The sequence below is a fragment of the Amphiprion ocellaris genome, chromosome 1, assembly GCF_022539595.1.
Source record: "Amphiprion ocellaris isolate individual 3 ecotype Okinawa chromosome 1, ASM2253959v1, whole genome shotgun sequence".
NCBI classification, from domain to species: Eukaryota; Metazoa; Chordata; class Actinopteri; family Pomacentridae; genus Amphiprion; species Amphiprion ocellaris.
Genome location: NC_072766.1, coordinates 2,547,651 through 2,572,741, shown reverse-complemented (window position 1 = coordinate 2,572,741; position 25,091 = coordinate 2,547,651). Strand labels below are relative to the sequence as shown.

Sequence of the window (25,091 nt, the reverse complement as noted above, 5' to 3'; positions counted from 1 at the left end):
AAAGGAAACACAAAATGACAAAAACAAGAAACAGAACAACAAAAACATGAGGCAAACAATAAAAGTCAGACAAAAAACAACAAAAGCAAGGCAAAATATTACAAAAATGAGACACAAAACAAAAGCGAGAAATAAAATGACAAAAAAGAGTCAAAAAATTTGACAAAAAAGTTACAAAGCAACAAAAAAATGGACAAACGAAATAAAAAAATGACAAAAGCATGAAAGAAAATGACCGAAACGAGACAGAAAAGAACGAATAAAGCAAAACACAAACTGACATGAATGAGACAAAAACACATGCATGACCAAAATGAGACACAAAATGACAAAAAAATGAGACAAATGATAAGTCAGACAAAAAAGACAACAACAAAAAAGACAAAATGTTACAAAACGAGAGACAAAGCGACAAAAGCTAAAAACAAAGTGACAAAAAAAATAAACGACACAAGCGAGACAAAAAGGAAACACAAAACGAAAAAACGTGAGACAACAGACAAAAATCAGACAAAAAAGACAAAAACAACAAAAACAAGACAAAATATTTCAAAAACGAGACACAAAATTACAAAATAACAATGGACAATCTGGTATTTTACTTTATTGTCAAAATGACAAAAAAAACTATTACGAAAACAAGACACAAAATGACAAAAGTGAGAAACAAAATGACAAAAATAAATGGACAAACAGACAAAAAAAGACAAAATGACAAAAACTGGACAAAAAAATGACAAAAGTGAGAAACAAAGCAACAAAAACATGAGACAAAATCAGACAAAACAACAAAAACAAGACAAAATATTTCAAAAACAAGACACAAAACGACTAAAGAACAATCAGCAAACTAGTATATTACTTCATGATCAAAACAACTTGTCATGGTCTAGAAATTATTTTTAATTTATAGTTTTACAAATTTACAATCTGCAGTTAATGTCTTCTCTGTAATTTTTACACTTTGAGGGCCGGATTGGACCCTCTGGAGGACCGGTTTTGGCCCGCGGGCCGCATGTTGGACACCTCTTGCCTAGCGTGACGTTAAAAAAACCGTGAGACATTATGCCATCCTGATGCGGTCTCAGCATGTCGAGGTATCCAGGTATCTTTGCTGTGCCTCTTCTGTGACTAATGTTCGTTTTTACGAGTCTGCGCAGGGACCCTGAACACAGCACGGCGCGGACGCTCCACGGCGGTCAGGTGACCCGTAGCAGGCAGGCCAGTCTGGGCTTCAACCGTCGCTTTGGCTCCAATGTCGGAGGTGTTTGTGCCTGGAAGAAATGGACTCTGGCAATGCACGCATTTGATCATTCAGAGATCCGATCAGCTGAGTCTGTGAATGGCGCCAAAACAGGACCCTAAACCTAAATTTCAAGAAGGTAGGAGTCGGAGGATGTTAGCGGCTGGAAGGGGGCGGGTTTGTTGTTGTTGTTGTTGTTGTTGTTGATGTCCGCCGCTGTAGCTCGACAATAGCGGTCTCTAGGGAGGCAGACAGCGGTTTTACGACAGCTGAATATGTGGACAGGTCAATTAAAACACACATTAAAAGTACCTAACGTATTATTAAACCAAATAAAGCTAGCTGAAGGTACGCCACGACGCTAATGCTAGTCTAACGGCTAGCTAGCTTGTTGCTATTGCTATGTGTTCGCTGCCTGTGTTAAACTGACGCACAAAAAGAGCCATTAATGTGCCTGTTTAACATATATTAGCTGAAAATCTGAAGCTGGGAGTTTGTGGAGTCAATATACTGCAGTTTTAGTCCATGGGCCCAGACCCAAATTTCCAGTATCGGTGTTCCAGTTTAACTGGTGATCGGGTTAACTGGCGATGGTTTCCGTCTCCAGATGTTTCGTCCGCAGATTCGTCACGATCAGACCTGGATTTACGTGAAATAAAGATACCAGATAAAGAAGACCTCGCCGAAAAACGCCGGCATCACTACTTAATAAAGTCTATATCCATGTAAATTTCATCTACAGACAGTAAAAAGAAACGTGCGGGCCGAAATAAAAAACACGTATTTTTCAAGTAGGTGAGAGGATTCGAAACCACGTAATCCAGCGATAAAATTACGAGACCACCGTTTTACTCATCGTGCTACTGATAAGCTCTACAAACACTCCGCTTCATCTACATAGATCGCTGTCATTCTGTCAGGTGTTTAACACCTGGTGATTGTTCAGGAATCACGTCCATGTCAACTGGAGATAATCACAACTTAACACAGGCTGCCTGGTTAAGAACGAGTCAGAAAACTATTTATTGTCTCACCAAGAAAACCCACAACATAGAAGCACGTCCACTGCTGTGTTGTGTGTTATTTTGTGTGTTTAGTGGAACAGATCCAGAGCAGAACTTCAGGTTTAACTCGGGTTTGTTCTCAGAAACACTCAGACCCTCAGCAGCCTCCCATCAGAACAACACGCAGCACAACATCAGCTGGATTTGCTAAAATACATCGGAACAAACTGAGACCACGTTGTTTAAACTAGTCACTCAGAAAACAATAAAAACTTGTTCAGTCATCCACGTCCTAACCGTCATTCAGTGCACGTTAACCGCTGAAAATACATTTTTTTAAAGGAAGGGATCCGACCTGGTCAAAACAAACAATATATTTGTGTGATTTGTGTCTTCCCAAACACCCTGGCTGGTTTAGAAATGGCAGAAGATACTTTTAATGATGTCGCAGAGGAAGACTAGAGTGAATTGTGGTGTTTGACAGTATTTGATTTAATGACATGTTCCTAATCCACCTTTGAGTACATGTAGGCTAAATATACAAATATGGCAGCACAATATCTTCAGAGTCCAACAGGAATATCTGTAGCTGTAATGTTCAAATGTGACTGTAGTCACTTCAATACCTCCAATAGGTGCTTATGGCTCACTGTGTAGAGTGAATAAACCATTGTTTGGTTTGACCAGATCGAATCCCTTTACTTCCTTTCAAAAAAATTATTGTCAGTGGTCAAAGTGCACTGAATGACGGTTAGGATGTGGATGACTGAACGAGTTTTTATTGTTTTCTGAGTGACTAGTTTAAACAACGTGGTCTCGGTTTGTTCCGAAGCATTTTATCAAATCAAGCTAATGTTGTGCTGCATGTTGTTCTGATGGGAGGCTGCTGAGAGTCTGAGTGTTTCTGAGAACAAACCCGAGTTAAACCTGAAGTTCTGCTCTGGATCTGTTCCACTGAACACACAAACTAACACACAACACAGCAGTGGACGTGCTTCTATGTTGTGGGTTTTCTTGATGAGACAATAAATAGTTTTGTGACTCGTTCTTAACCAGGAAGCCTGTGTTAAGTTGTGACTATCCCCAGTTGACATGGGCGTGTTTCCTGAACGATCACCAGGTGTTAAACACCTGACAGAATGACAGTGATCTATATGGATGAAGCAGAATGCTTGCAGAGCTGATCAGTAGCACGATGAGTAAAACGATGGTCTTGTAATTTTATCGCTGGATTACGTGGTTTCGAATCCTCTCACCTACTTGAAAAATACATGTTTTTTATTTCGGCCCGCACGTTTCTTTTTACTGTCTGTAGATGATATTTACATGGATATAGACTTTATTAAGTAGTGATGCCGGCGTTTTTCGGCGAGGTCTTCTTTATCTGGTATCTTTATTTCACGTAAATCCAGGTCTGATCGTGACGAATCTGCGGACGAAACATCTGGAGACGGAAACTATCACCAGTTAACCTGATCACCAGTTAAACTGGAACATCGGTACCAGTCGAGGTGACCAATTCTTTTTAGTGTTTTTAACCAGCTATATGTCTCTAGTTTGCATTTTGATATGAGGCCATTACAGACTCACAGCTTAATATATGTTATCACTCGTTTAATGGACACAGTGAAAGAGTCTGAGCCAAATGTCCTAACAACACGACAGGATGAAATTTGATAGGATTTTTCCTCATTACGAAAAAATAAGAAACGCCACATGCCACACATCATCATCTGTATGAATAACTTCACAGCACGGAACAGTACTACAACAAACTTGAGACCGAGAAAGATTTTGTTGCTATGGTAACAAGATTGTCTGTGACAAAAACAAGACGCAAAAAGACAAAAACAAGACACAAAATGACAAAGAAAGAAACAAAATGACAAAAACGAGACAACAAAAGCGAGACACAAAATGACAAAAGCAAGACACAAAACGACAAAAACAAGACACAAAGTGACAAAAACAAGACGCAAAATGACACAAGTGAGACACAAAATAACCAAAACTAATAAGCATGAAAAGAAAGTACAGACAAACAAGAAATGCATTCATTTGGGTCTGATGTTTAATTATTAGAATATATTAGCCTTTTCTCAAGCAGTTTTATTTGATTATTGACTCATATTAGATGTGATCTTTGCAGACAGTGAGGTTTAAATGAATTGTACCATACAGCGGTTATGGTGAATGTGATTATTGACTCATATTAGATGTGATCTTTGCAGACAGTGAGGTTTAAATGAATTGTACCATACAGCAGTTATGGTGAATGTGATTATTGACTCATATTAGATGTGATCTTTGCAGACAGTGAGGTTTAAATGAATTGTACCATACAGCAGTTATGGTGAATGTGATTATTGACTCATATTAGATGTGATCTTTGCAGACAGTGAGGTTTAAATGAATTGTACCATACAGCAGTTATGGTGAATGTGATTATTGACTCATATTAGATGTGATCTTTGCAGACAGTGAGGTTTAAATGAATTGTACCATACAGCAGTTATGGTGAATGTGACCGTTTCACTAATCAGTGATAAAGCTGCCAGTATGGAAAGACTCTCACATCCTGATGTACTCATGATAACCCAACGTACATTTTAGTAGCACTTAGGTTTGGTCACCTGAGATGGTTCCAGTATCTGGTTCGGCCCATGTACTATTTATTGTCTTATTTTGTGCATCATGTCTTGTTTTCTAACATTACTTTCCCCTCTTTGCAGGTGAAAGAGTCCTGTGCTTTCATGGGCCATTGCTCTATGAGGCAAAGGTTTGTTCAGCACTTTATCTGTGTGTGTTTGTGTTATTACTGGTGGTTTATTAACTGCAAAGCAAAGATGAGTTATTGACTGAACTGACCTGTGTGTGTTTTCTTGTTTTACAGTGTGTCAAAATCAACATAAAGGATAAACAGATTAAATACTTCATTCATTACAGCGGATGGAACAAAAAGTGAGGCTCTTTGGTTTGGTTTTGCTCTGGTTTGCTGTCTGTATTCCTCTCTGAGTGTTGATTTCACATCCACTACTGTATCAGTGGTTTTGGTATATGTGTGTGCCATGTATACGAGGCAAAAACGTAAATGCAGCATGGAATGTTTGATTAAATATCATCCATTCTTTTGACACCGGCCAGGGGTGTCAAACTCATCTTAGTCCAGGTTCCACATTCAGCCCAATTTGATCTCCAGTGGACTGAACCAGTAAAATCACAGCATAATAACCAATAAATAACCAATAAATAACCACAACTCCTAATGGTTCCTTTGTTTTAGTGCAAAAAAGTACATTCTAAAAATGTTCACATTTAAGGAATTATCTTTTTACAAAACATTATGAGCAACCCGAAATTTTTTAAGAAAAATAGATTCAGTTTCAACAACACTATGCCTCAGTTTATCATTTCCACATTACAACTTCCAAATCACAGAGTGTCTACAAAGGAACACAACATTTAGTCACAGCTATCTGGAACTGAATGATATAGGATTCTAATTTAAAAAAGACAAAAAACAACAGAAGTAAGAGACAATATTACAAAATGAGACACAAAACAACAAAAAATTAGCCAAAAAAATTAAAAAGTGACCAAAAAATGGACAAACGAGACAAAAAAATGACAAAATGTGAAACAAAATGACAAGAACCATCCAGAAAACAAGGGATAAAGAAAAACTCAAGATGACAAAAATGAGACAAAAAACACAAACGAGATCAAAAGGAAACACAAAACACCAAAAGTGAGAAACAAAATGACAAAAGAGACAAAAAATTAGACAAAACATTACCAAGCAACAAACTAACGGACAAGCGAGACAACAGAAACAACAAAACGACAAGAATGTGAGAGAAACGTTAAAAATCTGACAAAAAAAGACCAACAGCAACACAAAATATTACAAAAATGAGACGCAAAATGACAAAAGAACAATGAACAATTTAGTATTTTACTTCATAATCAAAACAACTTTTCATGGTCTAGAAATGATTTTAAATTTCTAGTTTTAATAATTTACAATCTGCAGTTAATGTCTTCTCTGGAATTTTTACACTTTGAGGGCCAGATTGGACCCTCTGGAGGACCGCTTTTGGCCTACGGGCCGCATGTTGGACACCCCTGACACAGGAAAATCAATTATTTATTGTTTCCGCACACTGTATCCCTGCAGCAGAATAGACGTCAAGAAACATCCAAGTATGCCCTATACTGGAAATGATAATTGACAAACTGAGACCAAGATCATGGACCAGAATTTGCATCAAGTAATGCCACGTGTCTGCGTCGCATAGAGTTAATGAGGTTGTCGATGCTGCTTCCCAAAGGGCTCGGTTAAGTTTGTGAACATTTTCAGGCACAGCATCATCTTCCATCTGAAGCTGTCAGAAATAGAAAATTTTCAGACAACAAATTGTTGAGTTGTGGACGATCAAGTGGCTCACTACAGGCCTAAATGATTTGTCGGCATCCAGCTTGTCCAAAGCTTGTTCTTGTCTTTCTTTTGTCATCTAAAGCTGCATTTTGAGGTGGAATTTTATAATCACTGGCCCAAACAGTGTCTTTGTGCTGGTCATTTAAAGCCACCAGTTATTTTTGGCCTTTTTCTCTAAGGTAAAAAGAAAACCTTTTGCATGCTGTGTTTATATTTTTGTTCATTTGTAAAGAGGCCAGTGTGATTGAGTTTCAAGGTGTGAGATGTTTCTTTTCTTTTGCAGCTGGGATGAATGGGTTCCTGAAAGCAGAGTTCTCAAATATGTGGACAGCAACCTTGCGAAACAAAAAGAGCTTCAAAAGGCCAATCAGTAAGTTTTCTTTTTTTTTTTTTTGCACACAGAGTCGAGACAACAAGGACGGTGATTTTGCAAGACGTGGATTGTTTCTGAGAATATATTTGGGGGGGGGTTAATAAAAGTTAATTATTTTAACTTTTTAATGCAGGAATTTCAAAGTTATTTTGCATGCAGCTGACCATGCAGGCTGCTAGTATATCATATATGTCTATATCTTGTCACAACTTCCACTGTGGATACCGGAGCAGATTCTAGTTCTGCAAACTATTCAGGAAATAGGCTACAAATCCCAAGCCTTAAGGATGGACCGTTGTCCATGTTTGCCTCATATATGCCTTTAAAATTGGAAACGCATAAATATTTACAATATCCAAATGTCCAAAATTCTTTATCTTAACTATTAAGAAAGCTCAGGGGTGCTTTTTGTGCTTTTCTGATGAAATTTAGGCCAGAACCAAGGGAAAATCACAAGAAAATCTCAAAAATGAATTGAAAATTTAAAAAAAAAAAAAAAAAAAAAAAAATCTCATTTGTAAATCAGTTTAGTTGATTAGGGTTTTATTTCCTCCAGCATAGTAGACAGAAATAAGATAAATAGAAGATAGAAATAACTGAAAAATTCACAGGCTTCTGTCAAGATAAGGCCTCTCCACATGCATGGTCAAACCTCTGCAGATGATCCAGAATACAGCAGCACGTCTGGTTTTCAACCAGCCAGAAACAGCTCACGTCACCCCGCTGTTCAGATCGCTTCACTGGCTTCCAGTTGCTGCCTGAATAAAATTCCAAACCTTAACACTTGCATTGAAAACTAGAAAGAAAACAGCTCCCTCCTACCTGAACTCTCTCATTCAGGTCTACACTCCCTCCATCTCATTACCCTTGGCCAACAAAAGGCTCCTGATCCAACCTCCACAACAGGTCCAGAGCTGGACTCTTCTCCTCTGTGGTCCCCGGTGGTGGAATTAGTCTCCAAACTCTATTCAATCTGCAGAGTCTCTCTCAGTCTTTAAGACTAAAAACCAGCTCTTCCCTGAACACTTTTGCACCTGACAGACTGCAAAAATATAAAAAATCCTACTTCGTCTACTGCCTGTAGACACCACGGTCCTATTATGACTGTTGAACTTGTTTTATGGCTCTTATCCAGGTTGTTTTCTCCTGACTAGATCCTTGCTTGTGTTGTTTCTACTCTCAGATGTGCATCGCTTTGGATAAAAGCATCTGCTAGATAAAATTGTAGAGTTGTAGAACTCAGACTTGTCTTCACGATATGTGGAACAATCATGTTTATGGTCATGCATCACCATCCAACAAAGAGCCATTCTGGCCTGAAAATACCCTGCTGATGTTAAGTCATTCAGAAGACATTTTCTCAAAGAGACTGTATAGTTACTAAAGAGTAAGATTGTTTGCACTCAGTAGTGCACTTTGCATTTTGCATGTATTATTTCCTGCTTTAGGACTGGAACATAGTGCTGTGGACATTACATTATATGTTCAGTAAAAGCAGTTTAAGCCATGTCATGTAATTTTCTTCACTCTTTCTTTCGTTCCCAGGGACCATTATGTTGAGGGAAAGATGAGGGGTTTAGCACCAAGCAAGAAGATTGCTGCTGTGCAGCAGAAAAATGTTGATCTGTAAGTGTGTGCTTTCATACCTCGAATGATTCATTCTGTAAGAGGCTGACCTGACAGCTGACAGAGTATTTAACAAAGTAGTGTCTGCATGCATGTACTGAATGTACCAGAGGACTTTACAAGGTACATATTTTTATTGTATTGTCACTTATAATGTCCTTTTTTTGCATCCTAGGAAAGTGAAAAAGGCAAAACAGAAGAGTAAGTAAAATGTTTGTACATAACACGTTTGTCCCAACTTTCATAAGACAAAAGATTTGGAGAGTAACATTTTAATATAACAACCAAATGTTCATATGCTAGTTCAGAAAGCTCCAAGTAATTTAAAGATGGAAACAAAATGTCCCATTATTTTTCTGTATAGCTTCAGTTTGTATTTGCATTTTGGGCTTTGTGTGTTTTATCACAGCTGTGGCTGTTAGTTTAAACAGGACATAACGTTATACATAATAGAAGAAAAATATTATTTGTGTAATACATTATGTGTATTTGCAGATTAGCCACTTTTCACGTTTAATCCTTTATGTAAAATGCACTCCATGCCATTAAGTCATTTGGAGGCACATTGAATCTGTGAAAATCACCAGGAAAACAATATGAGCATTAGTGAATTAGAGGCTGAAGTTCTACGTTAGGGCAGCTAAACGTACAAAACAAATAACATGCTGTTTTTCTGCTCATTCATTCTGTCTACTAGCTCTGTCCTATTTTGGGAATCTGTTGTGGATCTGTTTGGTACAAATAGAAGTTATGGAAACCAAATTGATCTCACAGACTTTTTAATTTAAGTCCTCAGTTCTGCAGGATTAATGAGTCGTGATGGATGTTTTGTTTTTAGCCCCCGGTCCGGGCGAAGGTACCAGCAGTGGAGAACCGCCCCAGGGACCACGGAAGAAGAGGGCTCGGGTTGATCCTACTGTGGAGAGCGTACGTATCATCAATTAATAGAAACATTATGGAGGCACATGATAACACATTCACCTCATTACACAGCTTCAACTGTCATGTTAATGTCCCCCTCTAGTCATTGATTAAACCCCAAAAACATCTCTGCGTATCAAAATGACATATTGAAATATTTTTTTCCACGGAAATGATCCCTTCATGTCTTGAAATGGCTTAGATGTAACTCCAGACATGAAACACAGACTGTCTGAATCTGCAGCTTTACGGTGAAAATGCTCAACCTTTGCTTCTTTCACTCATGATGTGTCTTCTAGCTCATAAAGAACAACAAAAACATGTTACCATGATGACAAAAAAGCAACCTGACATACCTGGAGGAAGCTTTTAAAACAATGGGGATTATTTTCTACAGTCAAATATAGCAAAACCTATAAAGTATGGACATATTAACTCTGTAAAAAATGAGAATTTCCCTATAGGCGGTCTTGGGCTTTTGTACAGTAATGACCAAAGCTGATTACTTGACTCAATGCTCTTTTATAAACCTGGCTTTGGGCCACAGTTGGATGATTACTGGAAGGCTTTCATTATAAGGGTATTTGTTATACTGTAGATCGGGTGAAAAGACTGACAGAGAGGAAGAAATAGCAGAGGATGGTGGCATGACACAGCCAACAGTTTGCAAAAACCAGGAAGCTGCTCATCGCCAGCGATCTGGACTGTTGTTAACACTTTTATCCTCTTTAAATAGAATCCCGGAAATTCCCAATTATACAGCTACAAAATATTAAAATATGTCAGAGTGAAGCTTTGCAGGTCATGTGTTTATGTGAAAGACAAAAATTTGAAATGTTCTGTACAGTGAAGGAGAGGTAAAATACACAAAAATAATTACCAAAATACAAGCCCAAAAAGTTTTTTATTTGTGTGTGTGTGTGTGTGTGTGTGTGTGTGTGTGTGTGTGTGTGTGTGTGTGTGTGTGTGTGTGTGTGTGTGTGTGTGTGTGTGTGTGTGTGTGTGTGTGTGTGTGTGTGTGTGTGTGTGTGTGTGTTTTTCTAGGAGGAGATGTTCACCAACCGTGTGGAGGTGAAAGTGAAGATCCCTGAGGAGCTGAAACCCTGGCTGGTGGATGACTGGGACCTCATCACACGACAGAAACAGGTGAGGAAAAACTGGAATTCTTCTACTGCTTTACTTCGGCTGTGTTGACCTGTGGAGATTTGAAATGAGGTTCAGATGGACATGCTGCTTTTAAAACGTACCTGTGATGAAATACAGGAATTTACAACCATTTTTATACTTATTGATGTTGACCTGAGCCAGATAGTGGATGATGGCTGTAAAAATTAATACACATTCTCAAGTTTTTGGACAGAAAATGCTTTTGAAGAGAACAGCTTGCAGGTTGTCAACTCCAGTGAATTCATATGTCTGAAAATGAATGAGAAACTAGATTTTTGAAATATATGACACAAGAATGACACATAGAGATGTTTTTGTTAGAGTTCAAAAAGCAGGTTCTCCTTGATGATTCCTGGTTTAATAAAGGTTAAATAAAAACAGAAAAACACACAACTTGTTTATGACGTCACCAAAGGAAGAGCATCTAAGTTGGTTTAGTGATAAGAAATATGGATCCCCACTGTAGTTTGGACACTGAAGAGGTCTAAAATGTATATTCATGGACATCTGATGAACACAGCTTTATAATTACGAGACTGCTGGTGCCACAGAGCAGCAGCTTCTTCCCTCATTTGAATCAATAAATCGACCCAGAGGCATTCACTTTGAAAATTAGTCTCTGAGATTCTACAGATTCCACACAAACACTTTGAATAAATGTCTTTTAAAGTGAAACACCATTTTAAAATACAGCTGCTACAAAAACTAATCCAACAGAAAAGGTAATTAAAAAAAAAGCTCAGAATTTAGCCTCGGAAGCTTCATTAAGCAATGAACTGTGAAAAATTCAACTTAAAGATGCTTAAAACATGATTATATGTCAGAGTGTTCATTTGATTATGTACAATATACTATAATACAACATATATATTAAAGTACAGAAATATTGTACATATACAGTATAGTACAGGGGTATTGTACATGTATAGTTTAAAGACATAAATAAGAAATGCGCTTTTCCTTTGCTTTTAAAGCGACATTTAAAGCGACATTAAATAGATATTTCAATATTGACACATTATTTACTTTTATTTTAGTTATAAGCACATTTCTTCTTATTTTTAAATTATTTTGTCTATATATTTCTGCTTTTATTAACCTTTTCTTTAATGAATTCATTTTTTGATTAATATTTCTTCATATGGCAACATTATTTTTTTAATTCCTCTTTATATTTCCACTTTTATTTGCATATTCTTTAATAGATCTTTTTTTTGTAATTTGGCACTCTCACTACTCCATAGATAGCACTGAACACAAAAATTTGTCTTATTCTATCAGAACCATAAAAATTATAACCTTCAAAATAGCACGAGAGCCGAGCAACACACAGGATGCACTAGCTGAAGAATGCAGCCGTATGTGGAACCTTTTGTGCTTCAACAATATCCTTCAAAGTAGATCTTTGAAGGATTTTTTTTTTTTTTTTTTTAAATCAACATTTTTGACAATGTTACTGATAAAACATTTTGGATAAAAAGACATATTTTCTGTGGCTTTGCAGTTATTTCATCTGCCTGCTAAGAAGAATGTAGAGACCGTCTTGGAGGACTATGCAAACTACAAGAAATCAAAAGGAAACTCAGACAATAAGTAAGAAAACACCAAGATGTTTTTTTTCAAATACGAAATGGCAGAGAAACGGTGGTGTCCTGTGATGATAATGTTCAGCGTGACAGCGTGTGTCCATTTTATCACCTGTTAAAGAAGAAATTTTACCCATTAATGTCTTTAACTTCCTTCTGTAGTAGCTGCTATATTTTAGTGCTATTTTTACCACTGCCTCAACCATAATTACACACCCTGTGGAATTCTGTGTCATTAAATGAACACAACAAGCAAATCATACACTAAAGTTCAAAAGTTTGGGGTCACCGAGACGATTCCATGTTTTCCATGTAAACTTCCATGCACTGACATAATTGCACAAGGGTTTTCTAATCATCAATGAGCCTTTCAACACCATTAGCTAACACAATGTAGCATTAGAACACAGGAGTGATGGTTGCTGGAAATGTTCCTCTGTACCTCTATGGAGATATTCCATTAAAAATCAGCTGTTTCCAGCTAGAATAGTCATTTACCACATTAATACTGTCTACACTGGATTTATCATTCATTTAATGTCATCTACGTTGAAAAAAAAAATTCTTTTCTTTCCAAAATAAGGACATTTCTAAGTGACTCCAGACTTGTGAACGCTAGTGTACATCAGTGTGATATTTTATATAGAAATGACATTTGTGTTTTTTTCTAGAATATCATTTAGTTTTATGAATCCCAAAAAATTATTGAAGTTAAATTTCCAAGATTAGGTGTTTGCTGTAAATACATAGGAACGTTAAGTTGTTTTGTTGTTGTTCAGTAATCTGGTCAAAAATACACGGATTTGAAATTGTTTCCTGGTCTGCTGCATTCATGCACTGTATTGGAGAACAAGATAAATAACTTTCTTGTTTTCAAGGATGACTCATTTTCTTGATTTTTTAAAATTTATTTATTGGTGGTTAACATTATATTTCACTGCTTTTCCACAGCAGAGTCACTGATTTACGGCATTACAGCACAACAGCAGCAGTACCTTTACAAATAGTAAAGGAAGAATCAAGAAGGACTTTAGCATTGATTCATCCCCAACCTTGAGCAAGTTTTCAAATCCATTCAGTTAATGGTTCTCTAAGGATGTGACTGCTACAGTCTCCGTGTTGGTTTTCTCCAGTGAATTCTCTCCTGTCCGTTCGTTTAGGGAGTATGCAGTTAACGAGGTGGTGGCGGGGATTCGGGAGTACTTCAACGTGATGCTGGGCACTCAGCTTCTCTACAAGTTTGAGAGGCCGCAGTACGCTGAGATTCTGGCTGAACACCCAGACATGCCGATGTCTCAGGTGTACGGAGCGCCACACCTGCTGCGTCTGTTTGGTGAGCACCTGTACAACACACACAGGAAACACACAGACGGTCAGCATGTAGGAAACTCACTCTCACATGTGAACACAGAACAACTAAAGTGCCTTCTGATGTTTTCTAAAGTGATCTATTTCTCTGCGAAACAAATGTGAAAGGTTTTCTGCAGACGCTTGTTTCATTTGTAATATCTAGACCAGGGGTCGGCAGCCCGCGGCTCCGGAGCCACATGTGGCTCTTTCATCCATCTGTTGCAGCTCCCTGTGGCTTTGGAAAATAAATAATGAGGATTTAATTCAAATTTATTTCATTTTACTTCGTTAGTTTTTAAATTGTAATTCTAAATTTGAGGATTGTGGTCATCTTGTAACATCAAAATAAAACGTGTTTAATGTTTCATCAGTCAAAATATGTGTGAGCTGAATCCTGTCGATCTTCGGATCCACATACGTATGTAAGCAGGTCCTCTCCCACATGAGCTGCAATAAACACAGACATCGCTTACAATCCTGTGTGAAGATGAAGGTGACGTAATACAGACGTGATGTTCAGATGCTGTACGTTGAGGTTACAGGAACAAAAATCACATTAATCAAGTCAGATAAACATTAGTGGTGGGACGGGATTAAAAAAAGAATCGAATTAATTCCAGGCTTTGTGATTAATTAATCGCTTTTTTTTTTTTTTTACCCTCCTCTTGTCCACATTTACAGGCACCAAAAAGTATTGTTTCCTTGTCTAAAAAAATCCAAAAAATCAGCAAACAATTCCCCAAATTTCTGAAAATTTGTAAAACTTTCAGGAAGAAAACTCCAATAATTCCTTAAAAGTTTCCCTTACAAGTTTTATTTTTAAAAAAATCCCCCAAATTTGGCAAGAAAATTCTTGTAAATATTTTCAAAAAATGAATAAAAATCTTCCAGAAAAATCCTAAAAATATGTAAAGTGATCCCATATATATCAGTAAAACTTCTAATATTCTCTTAAGAACATTCACATAAAAAATTATGTGAATGTTCTTAAAGAGATATTTTTAACATTTCTTTTTTCCACAAAAAATGTTCAAAGATTTCCTAAAAATGTTGAAAATGTGGACATCAGAAGTTTCACTGTGAAAATATATATTTTTCCCACATTTTCAAACTTTAAAACGGGTCAGTTTTGACCTGCAGGACAACACGAGGGTTAAATTAGAGTTTAGATTGGGTAAAATAACTTTGCAAATACCTGTAGTTGTGTCAGAAGCTACGACAGATAGGAGGCGGAAGTGGTTTGCTTTTTAAACATACAAGTTTTACTGCCGTCAGAGCAGCCTTCTAGTAAATTTCAAACGTCAAACTACTCAGATTGATGTTTTCAGATATCCACAACTACTATTTTGACTAATCAGAACTGAATTTTAATATCTTTGACTGCTGTTTTGATTTGTTAGAATGACATTCTAGTTACCTTAAATAAAAAAATCAGTCTAGTCACAGTTAGTTAAAGTGATTTGTTAATTCTGGATATTGAAACTTGGGTATTAAATGTTTTCCGCGTGTGTCCAGTGACTTAAAGTGCTGCCATTTGAAAATTGAATGCTCCACATTCAGATTTATGTGTGTGGTTTTGTCCATTGGTAAATAATCTTCTTGTCCAAGATAAATCCTACTTCTACAGTAAATTAATTTACTGCTATTAAATATTAATTATTAATTAATTAATTATTAATTATTCTACCTATTAATTTACTGCTTCTACAGCAATAAATTAATCCTTGACCAAGCTGTTATATACCAGTATTTTTGTGGTCATAGTCAGTTCTTTGGATCTTGGAAAAGGACTTGAGGTGAGAAACAATAATAAGAATTTATTCTAAATGAAAGTGTGAGTGAGAGTTCTACAGTTTCTTTTGATGCTCTAATTAGGTCACATTTTAAAATGACATGTAGGTAACAAATAGGCTCAATTATAATGACAGCTCCTGTTTATGATACGGCGAATGCAGTTATGGCTGCCGATGTTAAGCTGCACTACCGAGGGCTGGGCAATTACACGCTGCACACTGAAAATACAGATTTGTCATCTGGTAGAGGTTGCTATGTGGCTGTCCATTTTAATGCTGATTGAACAGCATTAGGGATCATATAAACCTGCTTTGCTTTTTTTGTGTTACTTTTGTGTACCTTGATTTGTAAAATATTTAATTTACATGACTAGCCAAGAAGCTATAGGAGCACATTGCATTCACAAAAAGACAAATTAAACCTTGTTATTGATTTATGATCTCATATTTATGAGGCATTCTGACCTACAGTCGCCTGTACAGCGGAGGTCACTTCACAGCGTCTCATTCTAGAAAAACAAGCTTGAAAGCCATGAGAGCAGACAGACAGAGGATGGCTCATTTCACACCACAGACTGCCGTGGATGCGAGCAACACTGTCAAAGCTTAAGGCGCAATATAGTGATGGAGTATCGTGTCCCAGTTGTGTGCAAACTCCATTTACTGTAGGCAGCTTCATTATGTACTGAACAAGCAAGTGATTGGAAATGCAGGGTAGGTGTTTGTTAAAGACCATGAAGGAGAAAACGAAACAAACAAAACTTTCTCCTTTAAAGAGAGAAAAATTAAGGGAGGTTTTCAGGGATTATTTTCAGTTTAAAAAGTTAGCAGTTATTCTTTCATGCCACGCAGTAGCGGACATGTTTCATGATCATGGGATGCAAAGACAACAGAGAAAGTGGAAACTACTGATTAGTAGTCCGAGGTAAATGTTGGTTATGTCAGAACTTATTGACATAAATCATTTCCATTTTTCATTATACACATCAACTCTTTTTGAAAAAGTCAATTTTCCTTCCTTCTTTCTTTCCTTCCATATTTCCTTCCATATTTCCTTCCTTTCTTCTTTCCTTCCATATTTCCTTCCTTCCTTCCTTTCTTCTTTCCTTCTTGCCTACCTTCTTTCTTTCTTTCTTTCTGTAAATACTTTTTTAGTTGAAAATGTATCATGAAACTTATCACTGTTGCAAAATAAAATCACTTTGAGGACAATTATTGTAGCTCTAAGTAAGGTTTCAGTTTTAGGTTGCAAACTGTTTTATTTTTTTTAAATAGCAAATTTACCTTATTATGAAGGTTTTGTCAACATGTTTGAAATATTTTGCCATCTGCTCAGACTCTGTATGTATTAAATTTACACACCAATATATAATGTAGAAGTTGTTGTCAATAATTTCTGGTTCCAAATGATTAGCCTAACAAACAGAAATGTTTATTTTAACATTTTTCTGTAACACACATCCGTTGTGACTCTCCTTCAGCCTCTTCCTCTGCATTGATCCTCTTATGTTTCCCTCCACCAACAGTTCGTATCGGAGCCATGCTGGCCTACACTCCGCTGGATGAGAAGAGTCTGGCTTTGCTGCTCAGTTACCTCCAAGATTTTCTCAAGTAAGGTTTAACTCCCACCGCGCCATCAGATTCCATATCATGTCTGACTGGTTCTCAAACGTTGTGTTACATCCTCATTCCTTTTAGTGCCGCCAGACTGGGTGCAAATCCTCAAAACGTGGACCATGAAATCGATTTTCTGCTCCGGATAATAATTTGTGTGAGAACGACTGTTTGCATCACAGCACATTATGACAGAAGGTGTTTGATATTGGCATGTCCAGGAAGTGGTTTAAAATGAAATATTAACATTAGGGATGCACCAATCCACATTTTTTCACTTCCGATCTGATCCCGATACCTGAATTTGGATATCTGCTGATCCGGTACCAGAGCTCTGTTTGCTTTAGTATTATTATTATTATCCTTATTGTTGATTTTATGTGAGGCTGTAATAAACTCCTCTCTACAGGTAAGTATGATATGTACAAATGTATGCAAAGTATGTCCCAAAAGGCAACTTGAGGTGAGTATAAGGTCAGAAAAACAGGTCATCATGTTAACAGGAAAAATCCCATCCTAAAAACAAATATGCAACTGTAAGGGTTTCAAATTGACTGTCAATATTTCTTAAATCCAAGACAGACACACACAAAGGGTAAACTTTTTGAACACAATTTCTTAGAAAATTAAAATGTCTGGTGTTCACTAAAGACTTTTCATCTCTTCAGAAAAGGGCTTCTCCATTTTAAACACATTTCAGCAGCTGAACCTGAAGAAAATCACTCTAAAACTGGACAAATGTTGAGTAAATTCTCTAATTATCTTAATGTTTAACGTAGGAGGGTTAATTTGCGGTGTTTCTAGCGTAAAATATTTCCACACAGCAGACATGTGGTGATGAAAAGTTGGTTAGCCACGGTGCTGCTCAATACTCGCCTGCTAGCTGGATGCAAAATGTAGAATGGATTTCCTGAACGGAGGCGTCACTCCTACAGAGCAGCCGGCAGGGAATCACTGTGGAGTCATTTCAGCAGACAACATTAAAGCACAGACGTGGATCATGGATCGAAAATTTACGATCAGTGAATTACGTTGGTATCGGAACCCGTAATTCACTGATCGTAAATACCGATGCTGGATTGGATCGGCCCCATCCCTAATTAACATTGGCCCAAAGCCAGGGTTTCTGCAGGGCATTAAAAAGCATTAATAGTCATTAAATTGATTTTGTGAAAATTAAGGCCTTAAATGACATTAAAAATCATTAAATTTGATTCTCAGTGGCATTAAAAATTCTTTCTGCAGTTTTCAAGAAAAATATTTGACAATAATAATATAATAATATATAATTACAGACTGCGATTCGTCAGATATGTGCATCTGTGTAAACATGCTGAAGCATTGCGAAAATTGTTCCGGCTGGTCGGGTACAATTGCCAAAAACTGCATGTTTGTAAAGTGTCCGGCAGACTGGAGCAGGTGGAGGAGAGCTGGGAAATGGGGAAACGCAAATTCCAGCAAAAATGGCAAGAAAACGTGGATTTCAGAGAATGACTACAGCCTGTTGGTGGTCAAAGGTGGTTTCCTGATTCAGAAATAGTGAAATGTAGGGACAGTTTTCATATAAAAATCATCTTTAAAAAAAAAAAAAAAACCCAAACCCATGTAATTTGTTGTGTTCACGGTCAGGGCATTAAAATTTTTACAATCTAGCATTAAAATGGCATTAAAAAGCATTAAATTTGGCTAGTTGATTTCTGCAGAAAGCGAACACTGATGCCACATGGAGTTTCCAGTTTTGGTTTCAAAATGTTACTTTAAAATAAATAAGCCATGTTTTACTTCTAAGGTAAAGCAGTTTTCATATTCTGGTGACAGAATGTACTTTTCTAAAGCTCTGTATTTTATAGCTGCGTCTTCCAGTGGCTCTCACAGTAAGAGCAGATGTGTTAATTCCACTGCAAGAGAGACCTGAAGTTCTCCACAAATAGAAGGAAAATATACACCAGTCAGCTACAACAATACAACCACGGAACGGGTGACGTGAATACCACCGATTATCTCGTTCAAGTGGCACCTGTCAAGGAGTGGAATATATTATTCAGCGAGCAAACAGTCCGTTCTTGAAATTGATGCGTTGGAAGCAGGAAAAATAGACGACCGTATGAATCTGAGGGACCACAAAAGGCGTCAGTTTGTTATGATTAGATGAATGGATATAAGCGTCTATAAAACGGCTTTCTTTGTGTTGAGCTTCCAGTATGCAGAGGCCAGAAATGTTGTAAGAAAGGACGACCAGTGAAGCAGCAGCAGCAGGGTCGTGCTGTGAGGAGCAAAGGTGAGGAAAAGTTGTTTAATCACACAAAAGAGCTGCAGGAGCACAAACTACTGAACACCTTAATGTGTAGGAGCACACGGAGCATCAGCAGCTTGTTGTGTAGCTGCAGATGGGTGATTCTAATGACCTCTGACACGTGAGACGTGGACAAAGGAAGAAGAAGGAGGAGGTCTGGTCTGATGAGTCATGTTTTCTTTTACATCATGCGGACGGCAACGTGTTTCTGTCTTGTTTACTTGGAGAAGTGATGGCAGCAGGATGCATTATGGGGAGAGGTGAAGCTGAGAGGCAGCGTGATGCTCTGGACCATGTTCTGCTGGGAAACCTTCAGTTCTGCAGCCACGTGGATGTTTCTTGACCACCTCTTTTTGACCACCTACACACCTTCATGATGACTCTTCCTTGAGGTCATCCACGCTGCAAGTTCCAGGTGTCGACTCGTCCTGCAAGTTCCCCAAATCTCAGTCCGACTGAGTGTCTGTGCGATGTTCTGGAAAAACAGGTCCAATCTCTGGATCCCCCACCTCACCCCTAACAGGACTTAACCCTCCTGTTGTCCTCATTTACAGGCACCAAAAAATATTGTTTCCTTGTCTGAAAAAAATCCCCAAATTCAGCAAAAAAATTCCCCAAATTTCTGAAAATTAGCAAAACCTTCAGGAAGAAAATTCCAATAATTCCTTAAAAGTTTCCCTTACAAGTTTTTTTTTTTAAATCACCCAAATTTGGCAAGAATATTCTTGTAAATATTTTTTAAAAATGAGTAAAAATCTTCCAAAAAAAATCCTAAAAATATCGAAAGTGATTCCATATATATCAGTAAAACTTCTAATATTTTCTTTAAGAACATTCACATAAAAATCAACCAAAATCCAGTGAAATTTGCTGAATTTTGCTTGATTTTTTTTTTGTGAATGTTTTTAAGAAACATCTTTAACATTTCTTTTTTCCACCAAAAAATGTTCAAAAATTTCCCAAAAATGTTGAAAATATGGACATCAGAAGTTTCACCGTGAAAATGTATTTTCCCCACATTTTCAAACTTTTAAACAGGTCAGTTTTGACCCGCAGGACGACAGGAGGGTTAAGAAATCTGCTCCCAACATCTTGACACCTGATACTACCAGACACCGTTAAATGTCTGTAAAGTTGAAGCTTTGAGCTGATTTCAGGCACAATTTTATGCTGTTGGTGTCGGCAATCTGCCAAAACTGCCTCTAAAATATTGTCAAGTTTGATTGTTTTTCTGAATTATTTAACTCCAAATCAGACTCTATTGCTTTCTGAACTGAACTGTTGACAAACTAAATGCAGTTAGTGTTTAGCATCAGGAATGGTTTGTGTGTTGCATAGAACTTTAAAGCAATAAAAAGCAATAAAAAAGAAAATAATTCTGAGCCAAAAATAAAAGACCTGCCATTTTTATATTCTCCTTTTCTAGACATAATCTTTTCAGCTGGAGCACCAGTCTACAAATTTGATAAATGGTGATAGAAAGGTTTTCTGTTCTTCTGTACTGATTTGTAGTATTTTACTCCATTTTATTTTCATTTCTCATCTCATAATCTCACTGAATGTCCTCCAAACTCGTTGAGACGCAGTAACACAAAAGCTTATGAACAATTTCTTACATACATATGTCTTTCTATAGGGTGTAGTCTTGAGCCAGTTCACCCATAGAAAATACAACTCTCTTTCCCATGAAGATCTTCTGTATATCTTGCAACATTTTATCGTCAAGCAGAAAAATCTTAAGTTGTGTTGTGTGTGTATTTTTTAGATCGGGGTGTCAAACTCATGTTTGTTCAGGTTCCACATTCAGCTCAGTTTGATCTCCAGTGGACCGAACCAGTAAAATCACAGCATAATAACCTATAAACAACCACACCTCCTAATGGTTCCTTTTAGTGCAAAAATGTGCATTCTGAAAATGTTCACATTTAAGGAATTAGCTTTTTACAAAACATCATGAACAACCTGAAATTTCTAAAGAAAAATAAGTTAAATTTCAGCAACATTCAGCCTCAGTTTATCATTTCCACATTACAACTTCCAGATCACAGAGTGTCTACAAAGGAACACAACATTCAGTCATCTGGAACTGGATGTAGTATTTAACTTTATGATCAAAACGACAAAAGTCAGACAAAAAACAACAAAACAAGATAAAATATTCCAAAACTGAGATGCAAAACGACAAAAAATGAGACAAACGACAGGAAACAAAACAAAGACAAAAAAGTGAGAAAGCGACAAAAAAATTGATAAACGACAAAAGTGACAAACAAAACTACAAAACAATAAACAACACAAGCAAGATAAAAAGGAAGCACAAAACGACAAAAACGAGAAACAAAATGACAAAGTCATGAGACAAAACAAAAGTCAGACAAAAAACAAGACAAAATATTCCAAAAATGAGTCTCAAAACGACTAAAGAACAATGAACAATCTAGTATTTAACTTTATGATCAAAACAACTTGTCATGGTCTAGAACTTATTTTAAATTTATAGTTTTATTAATTTACAATCTGCAGTTAATGTCTTCTCTGGAATTTTTACACTTTGAGGGCCGGATTGGACCCTCTGGAGGACTGCTTTTGGCCCACGGGCCGCATGTTGGACACCCCTGTTTTAGATGTTTGCTTTTATTCAGCTGCTCATTAGTTGGAGGTTTCCAGCTGCACCAATCACAGTCGTGCTCCTCAGTGACCGTCCGTTCTCCGTTTCCTGTAGGTACCTGGTGAAGAACTCGTCCACCCTCTTCAGTGCTGGTGACTACGAGGTCGCACCGCCAGAATACCACCGCAAAGCCGTGTGAGAGCTCTCAGCACAAAACGCTCCCTCCTTCCCAGATCACAAATCCAAACATCCATTACTGTCTTTTTGAGTGCAAACTTGGATGAGATTTTTCACTTGAACTGATTCGCTTCCTCCACACAGGTCTCAGGAGCTCGTCGCAGTTAAGGGAAAATAACAGGGAACGCATTTCAGCTGAATTGCTTTTCTGTTTTTACCCTTTCTCCGTGTTATATAATTTGTATTTTTTATTTTTTGCAATGAAAAATATGTTTCTCTGTGGTTCGTGTCCACAGGCAGCTCTTTGGTGTTTTTGTGCATTCCAGCTGGTAGATATCTGTTGCATGTGTGTATTTATTAGTGTTTATTACTGTTCTACACAGTCAGCACTCAGCAGTTCAAGTTTTTGTATCTGTATCTTGTGTATTTGTATCAATTTGTTAAAAAAAAAAACAAAAAACATGTTTTTACACAATCTCTACGTAGTTCGCTGTTTTCTTGTTCACATCCTGCTGCTTGTTTGATGTTTTAAATGTTCTTTCAAGATGCGATTTGCAAAAAATAATGGAGGAGAAGCTCAGCTGCTGTCCTCTGCTTCCACTATAGAATCTGGTTTCACATTGACCTGACAAGACTGTTCTAATAATATATTCCTGTCCTCCACTGATCTCTACAAGTCCAGGGGAGCATAAAGAGGTTATTTAGAGGAAGATGAAGCTTAGCTACTGAGGCTAGGAGAAAGGTGAGTCATAGTCTATAAACTGGTTCAAATCATACCTGGAAAGGTTAAGCTGGTGTATTTTTTTTTTCTTTTTTTAATGTTGCATTCACATTCAGAATGTATGGTCTTCATTTAGGGGCACCAAAAAATACTGTTTCCTTGTCTGAAAAAAATACAAAAATTCCCCAAATTTCTGAAAATTTTCAAAACCTTCAGGAAGAAAATTTTAATGATTCCTTAAAAGTTTCCCTTAAAAGTTTTAAACTTTTAAACTTTTAAAAATCCCCCAAATTTGGCAAGAAAATTCTTGTAATTTTCAAAAAAAAATGAGTAAAAATCTTCCAAAAAATCCTAAAAATATCTAAAGTGATTCCATATATATCAGTAAAACTTCTAATATCTTCTTTAAGAACATTCACAAAAAAACCCAATGAAAATCCAGCGAAATTCTCTGGATTTTGGTCGATTTTTATGTGAATGTTCTTAAGAAACATTTTTAACATTTCTTTTTTTTCCACCAAAAAAATTCCCAAAAATGTTGAAAATGTGGACATCAGAAGTTTCACTGTAAAAATATATATTTTTTTCTCCACATTTTCAAACTTTAAAACGGGTCAATTTTGACCTGCAGGACGACACGAGGGTTAAATGTTCTTTCAAGATGCGCTTTGAAAAAATAATGGAGGAAAATCTCAGCTGCTGTCCTCTGCTTCCACTAGAGTACGGTTTCATGTTGACCTGACAAGACAGTGAGCAAAGACATTTTTTCTGCATCTGTCGAGTTAATTAAAAATGTAAAGTCCCATGTGAAGCAAAAATAATCTATTCAGGTCTTAGTTCTTGCACTGCAAACATCCAAAATGCCTGCAGCCACAAACATTTGACCCACTGTGATTTTAATATTTCCTTTTTAAGATTTCCATGCTCAAGAAGAGCACCGCTGGCAGCAAGTTTCAACAACACAGATCTCAAGATCAATAAGAATAAATGGTAATAAGTTCAACAAATACAGTCAGAAACAGAAATTCAATTCTAAAGCAAATGTTTTAATTGTCTTTGAGTCTGAGTCTGGTGGACCATTTCAAAGGAATATGTTCTTGGAAGTTAGATTTAAAGATATAGAAGATACAGATCAGGACTAAAAAGTTAAGTTTTTGTTGTTTTTTAACATGATTTGTAGATCAGGGATGTCCAACATGTGGCCCGTGGGCCAAAAGCGGTCCTCCAGAGGGTCCAATCTGGCCCTCAAAGAGTAAACATTCCAGAGAAGACAGTAACTGCAGATTGTAAATTAGTAAAACTATTAAAATAATTTCTAGACAATGACAAGTTGTTCAGATCATAAAGTAAAATTCTAGATTGTTCATTGTTCTTTTGTGTCTCTGTATTATTTTGTCTTGTTTTTGTTGTTTGTTGTCATTTGAGAACATGAGAAGGTGTGTCCAAACGTTTGACTGGTCGTATACGTTCCCCCGGTGTGTCTGGAGACCCACAAAAGTTTCTTTCTTTGTCTGTAGATCAGAAAGTGTCTGACAGAGCTGCTGCTGGAGGACTCATTCTAATCCTCTGGGCTCCTCACTGAACAGAAGGTTCGTCTCATTTCTCTCTTTTGAGCCTCTTCATCTCCTCCATCCTCCTGCCTGCAACCCAGAATCAATCTTAGCGTGTCACCTTGAAGGAAGTCTTAATTCCTAACATCTGTCTTGAGGAGAGAGGAGATGGATCTTTTACCTTTTCAGTGACACACACCTGGAATATACAGTGTTGGGAGCATACATATAAATTATACATAGCATAAAATCCACTCCTTTGGGTGTACGATGAGCCTCTGACTGCAACAGAAGGATCTAGATGCTTTCACATTTGTCAAATGGATGAACCAGCAGCTGTGTCAAAGTGACCCAACCAGCTGTTGAGCTGCAAATGGACACCTAACAACCACTTTCACACATTATGAACAACCCCACAGTATGCTACAGAAACAGCTAGGCACTATCTGGAGTGCAGGTCAAACATATAGATGCAGCAGAGCACAAAGTACCATCATTTCCTCTGGAAGTAATCCAAAAAAAAAAAGGAAATAGGAATATTTAAATAGAGCGCAAGTGCCTTGAAATTGAGCCACAGTACCATAGACAGCACATGCTGCAGTTCACTGGTAGATTTTACAACATATA

General features: G+C 37.1%; 1 protein-coding gene across 5 annotated transcripts; it reads left to right on the top strand.

Annotated features, from left to right (window-relative positions):
- The first annotated feature begins 1,181 nt into the window (after nt 1-1,181).
- On the top strand, nt 1,182-22,670 carry LOC111564639 (mortality factor 4-like protein 1). Of its 5 annotated transcripts, XM_035945428.2 has the most exons (14): nt 1,182-1,382; nt 4,980-5,026; nt 5,141-5,208; nt 6,969-7,055; nt 8,604-8,684; nt 8,860-8,885; nt 9,523-9,611; nt 10,650-10,751; nt 12,277-12,365; nt 13,519-13,691; nt 17,028-17,112; nt 17,200-17,272; nt 19,316-19,393; nt 22,131-22,670. In XM_035945428.2, the coding sequence occupies exons 1-13, from the start codon at nt 1,343-1,345 to the stop codon at nt 19,355-19,357; spliced, it is 1,002 nt and encodes a 333-aa protein (XP_035801321.2). In that variant the 5' UTR covers nt 1,182-1,342; the 3' UTR covers nt 19,358-19,393; nt 22,131-22,670. The 5 variants fall into 5 exon arrangements, 4 of the variants coding, with proteins under 4 accessions (XP_035801321.2, XP_023120146.2, XP_035801383.2 ...); XM_023264378.3 differs by lacking the exon at nt 19,316-19,393 and having other exon boundaries at nt 1,183-1,382; XM_035945490.2 differs by lacking the exon at nt 17,200-17,272 and having other exon boundaries at nt 1,184-1,382; nt 19,309-19,393.
- The last annotated feature ends 2,421 nt before the right edge of the window (nt 22,671-25,091 follow it).

Bases quoted from the DNA above. Each gene is read 5' to 3' on its own strand.
- LOC111564639 (XM_035945428.2), top strand. From the start codon at position 1,343: ATGGCGCCAAAACAGGACCCTAAACCTAAATTTCAAGAAG. The intron at 12,366-13,518 runs GTAAGAAAACAC...CCGTTCGTTTAG, and splicing joins AAAGGAAACTCAGACAATAA to GGAGTATGCAGTTAACGAGG. The intron at 17,273-19,315 runs GTGAGAACGACT...TTGAGCTTCCAG, and splicing joins TGCTCCGGATAATAATTTGT to TATGCAGAGGCCAGAAATGT.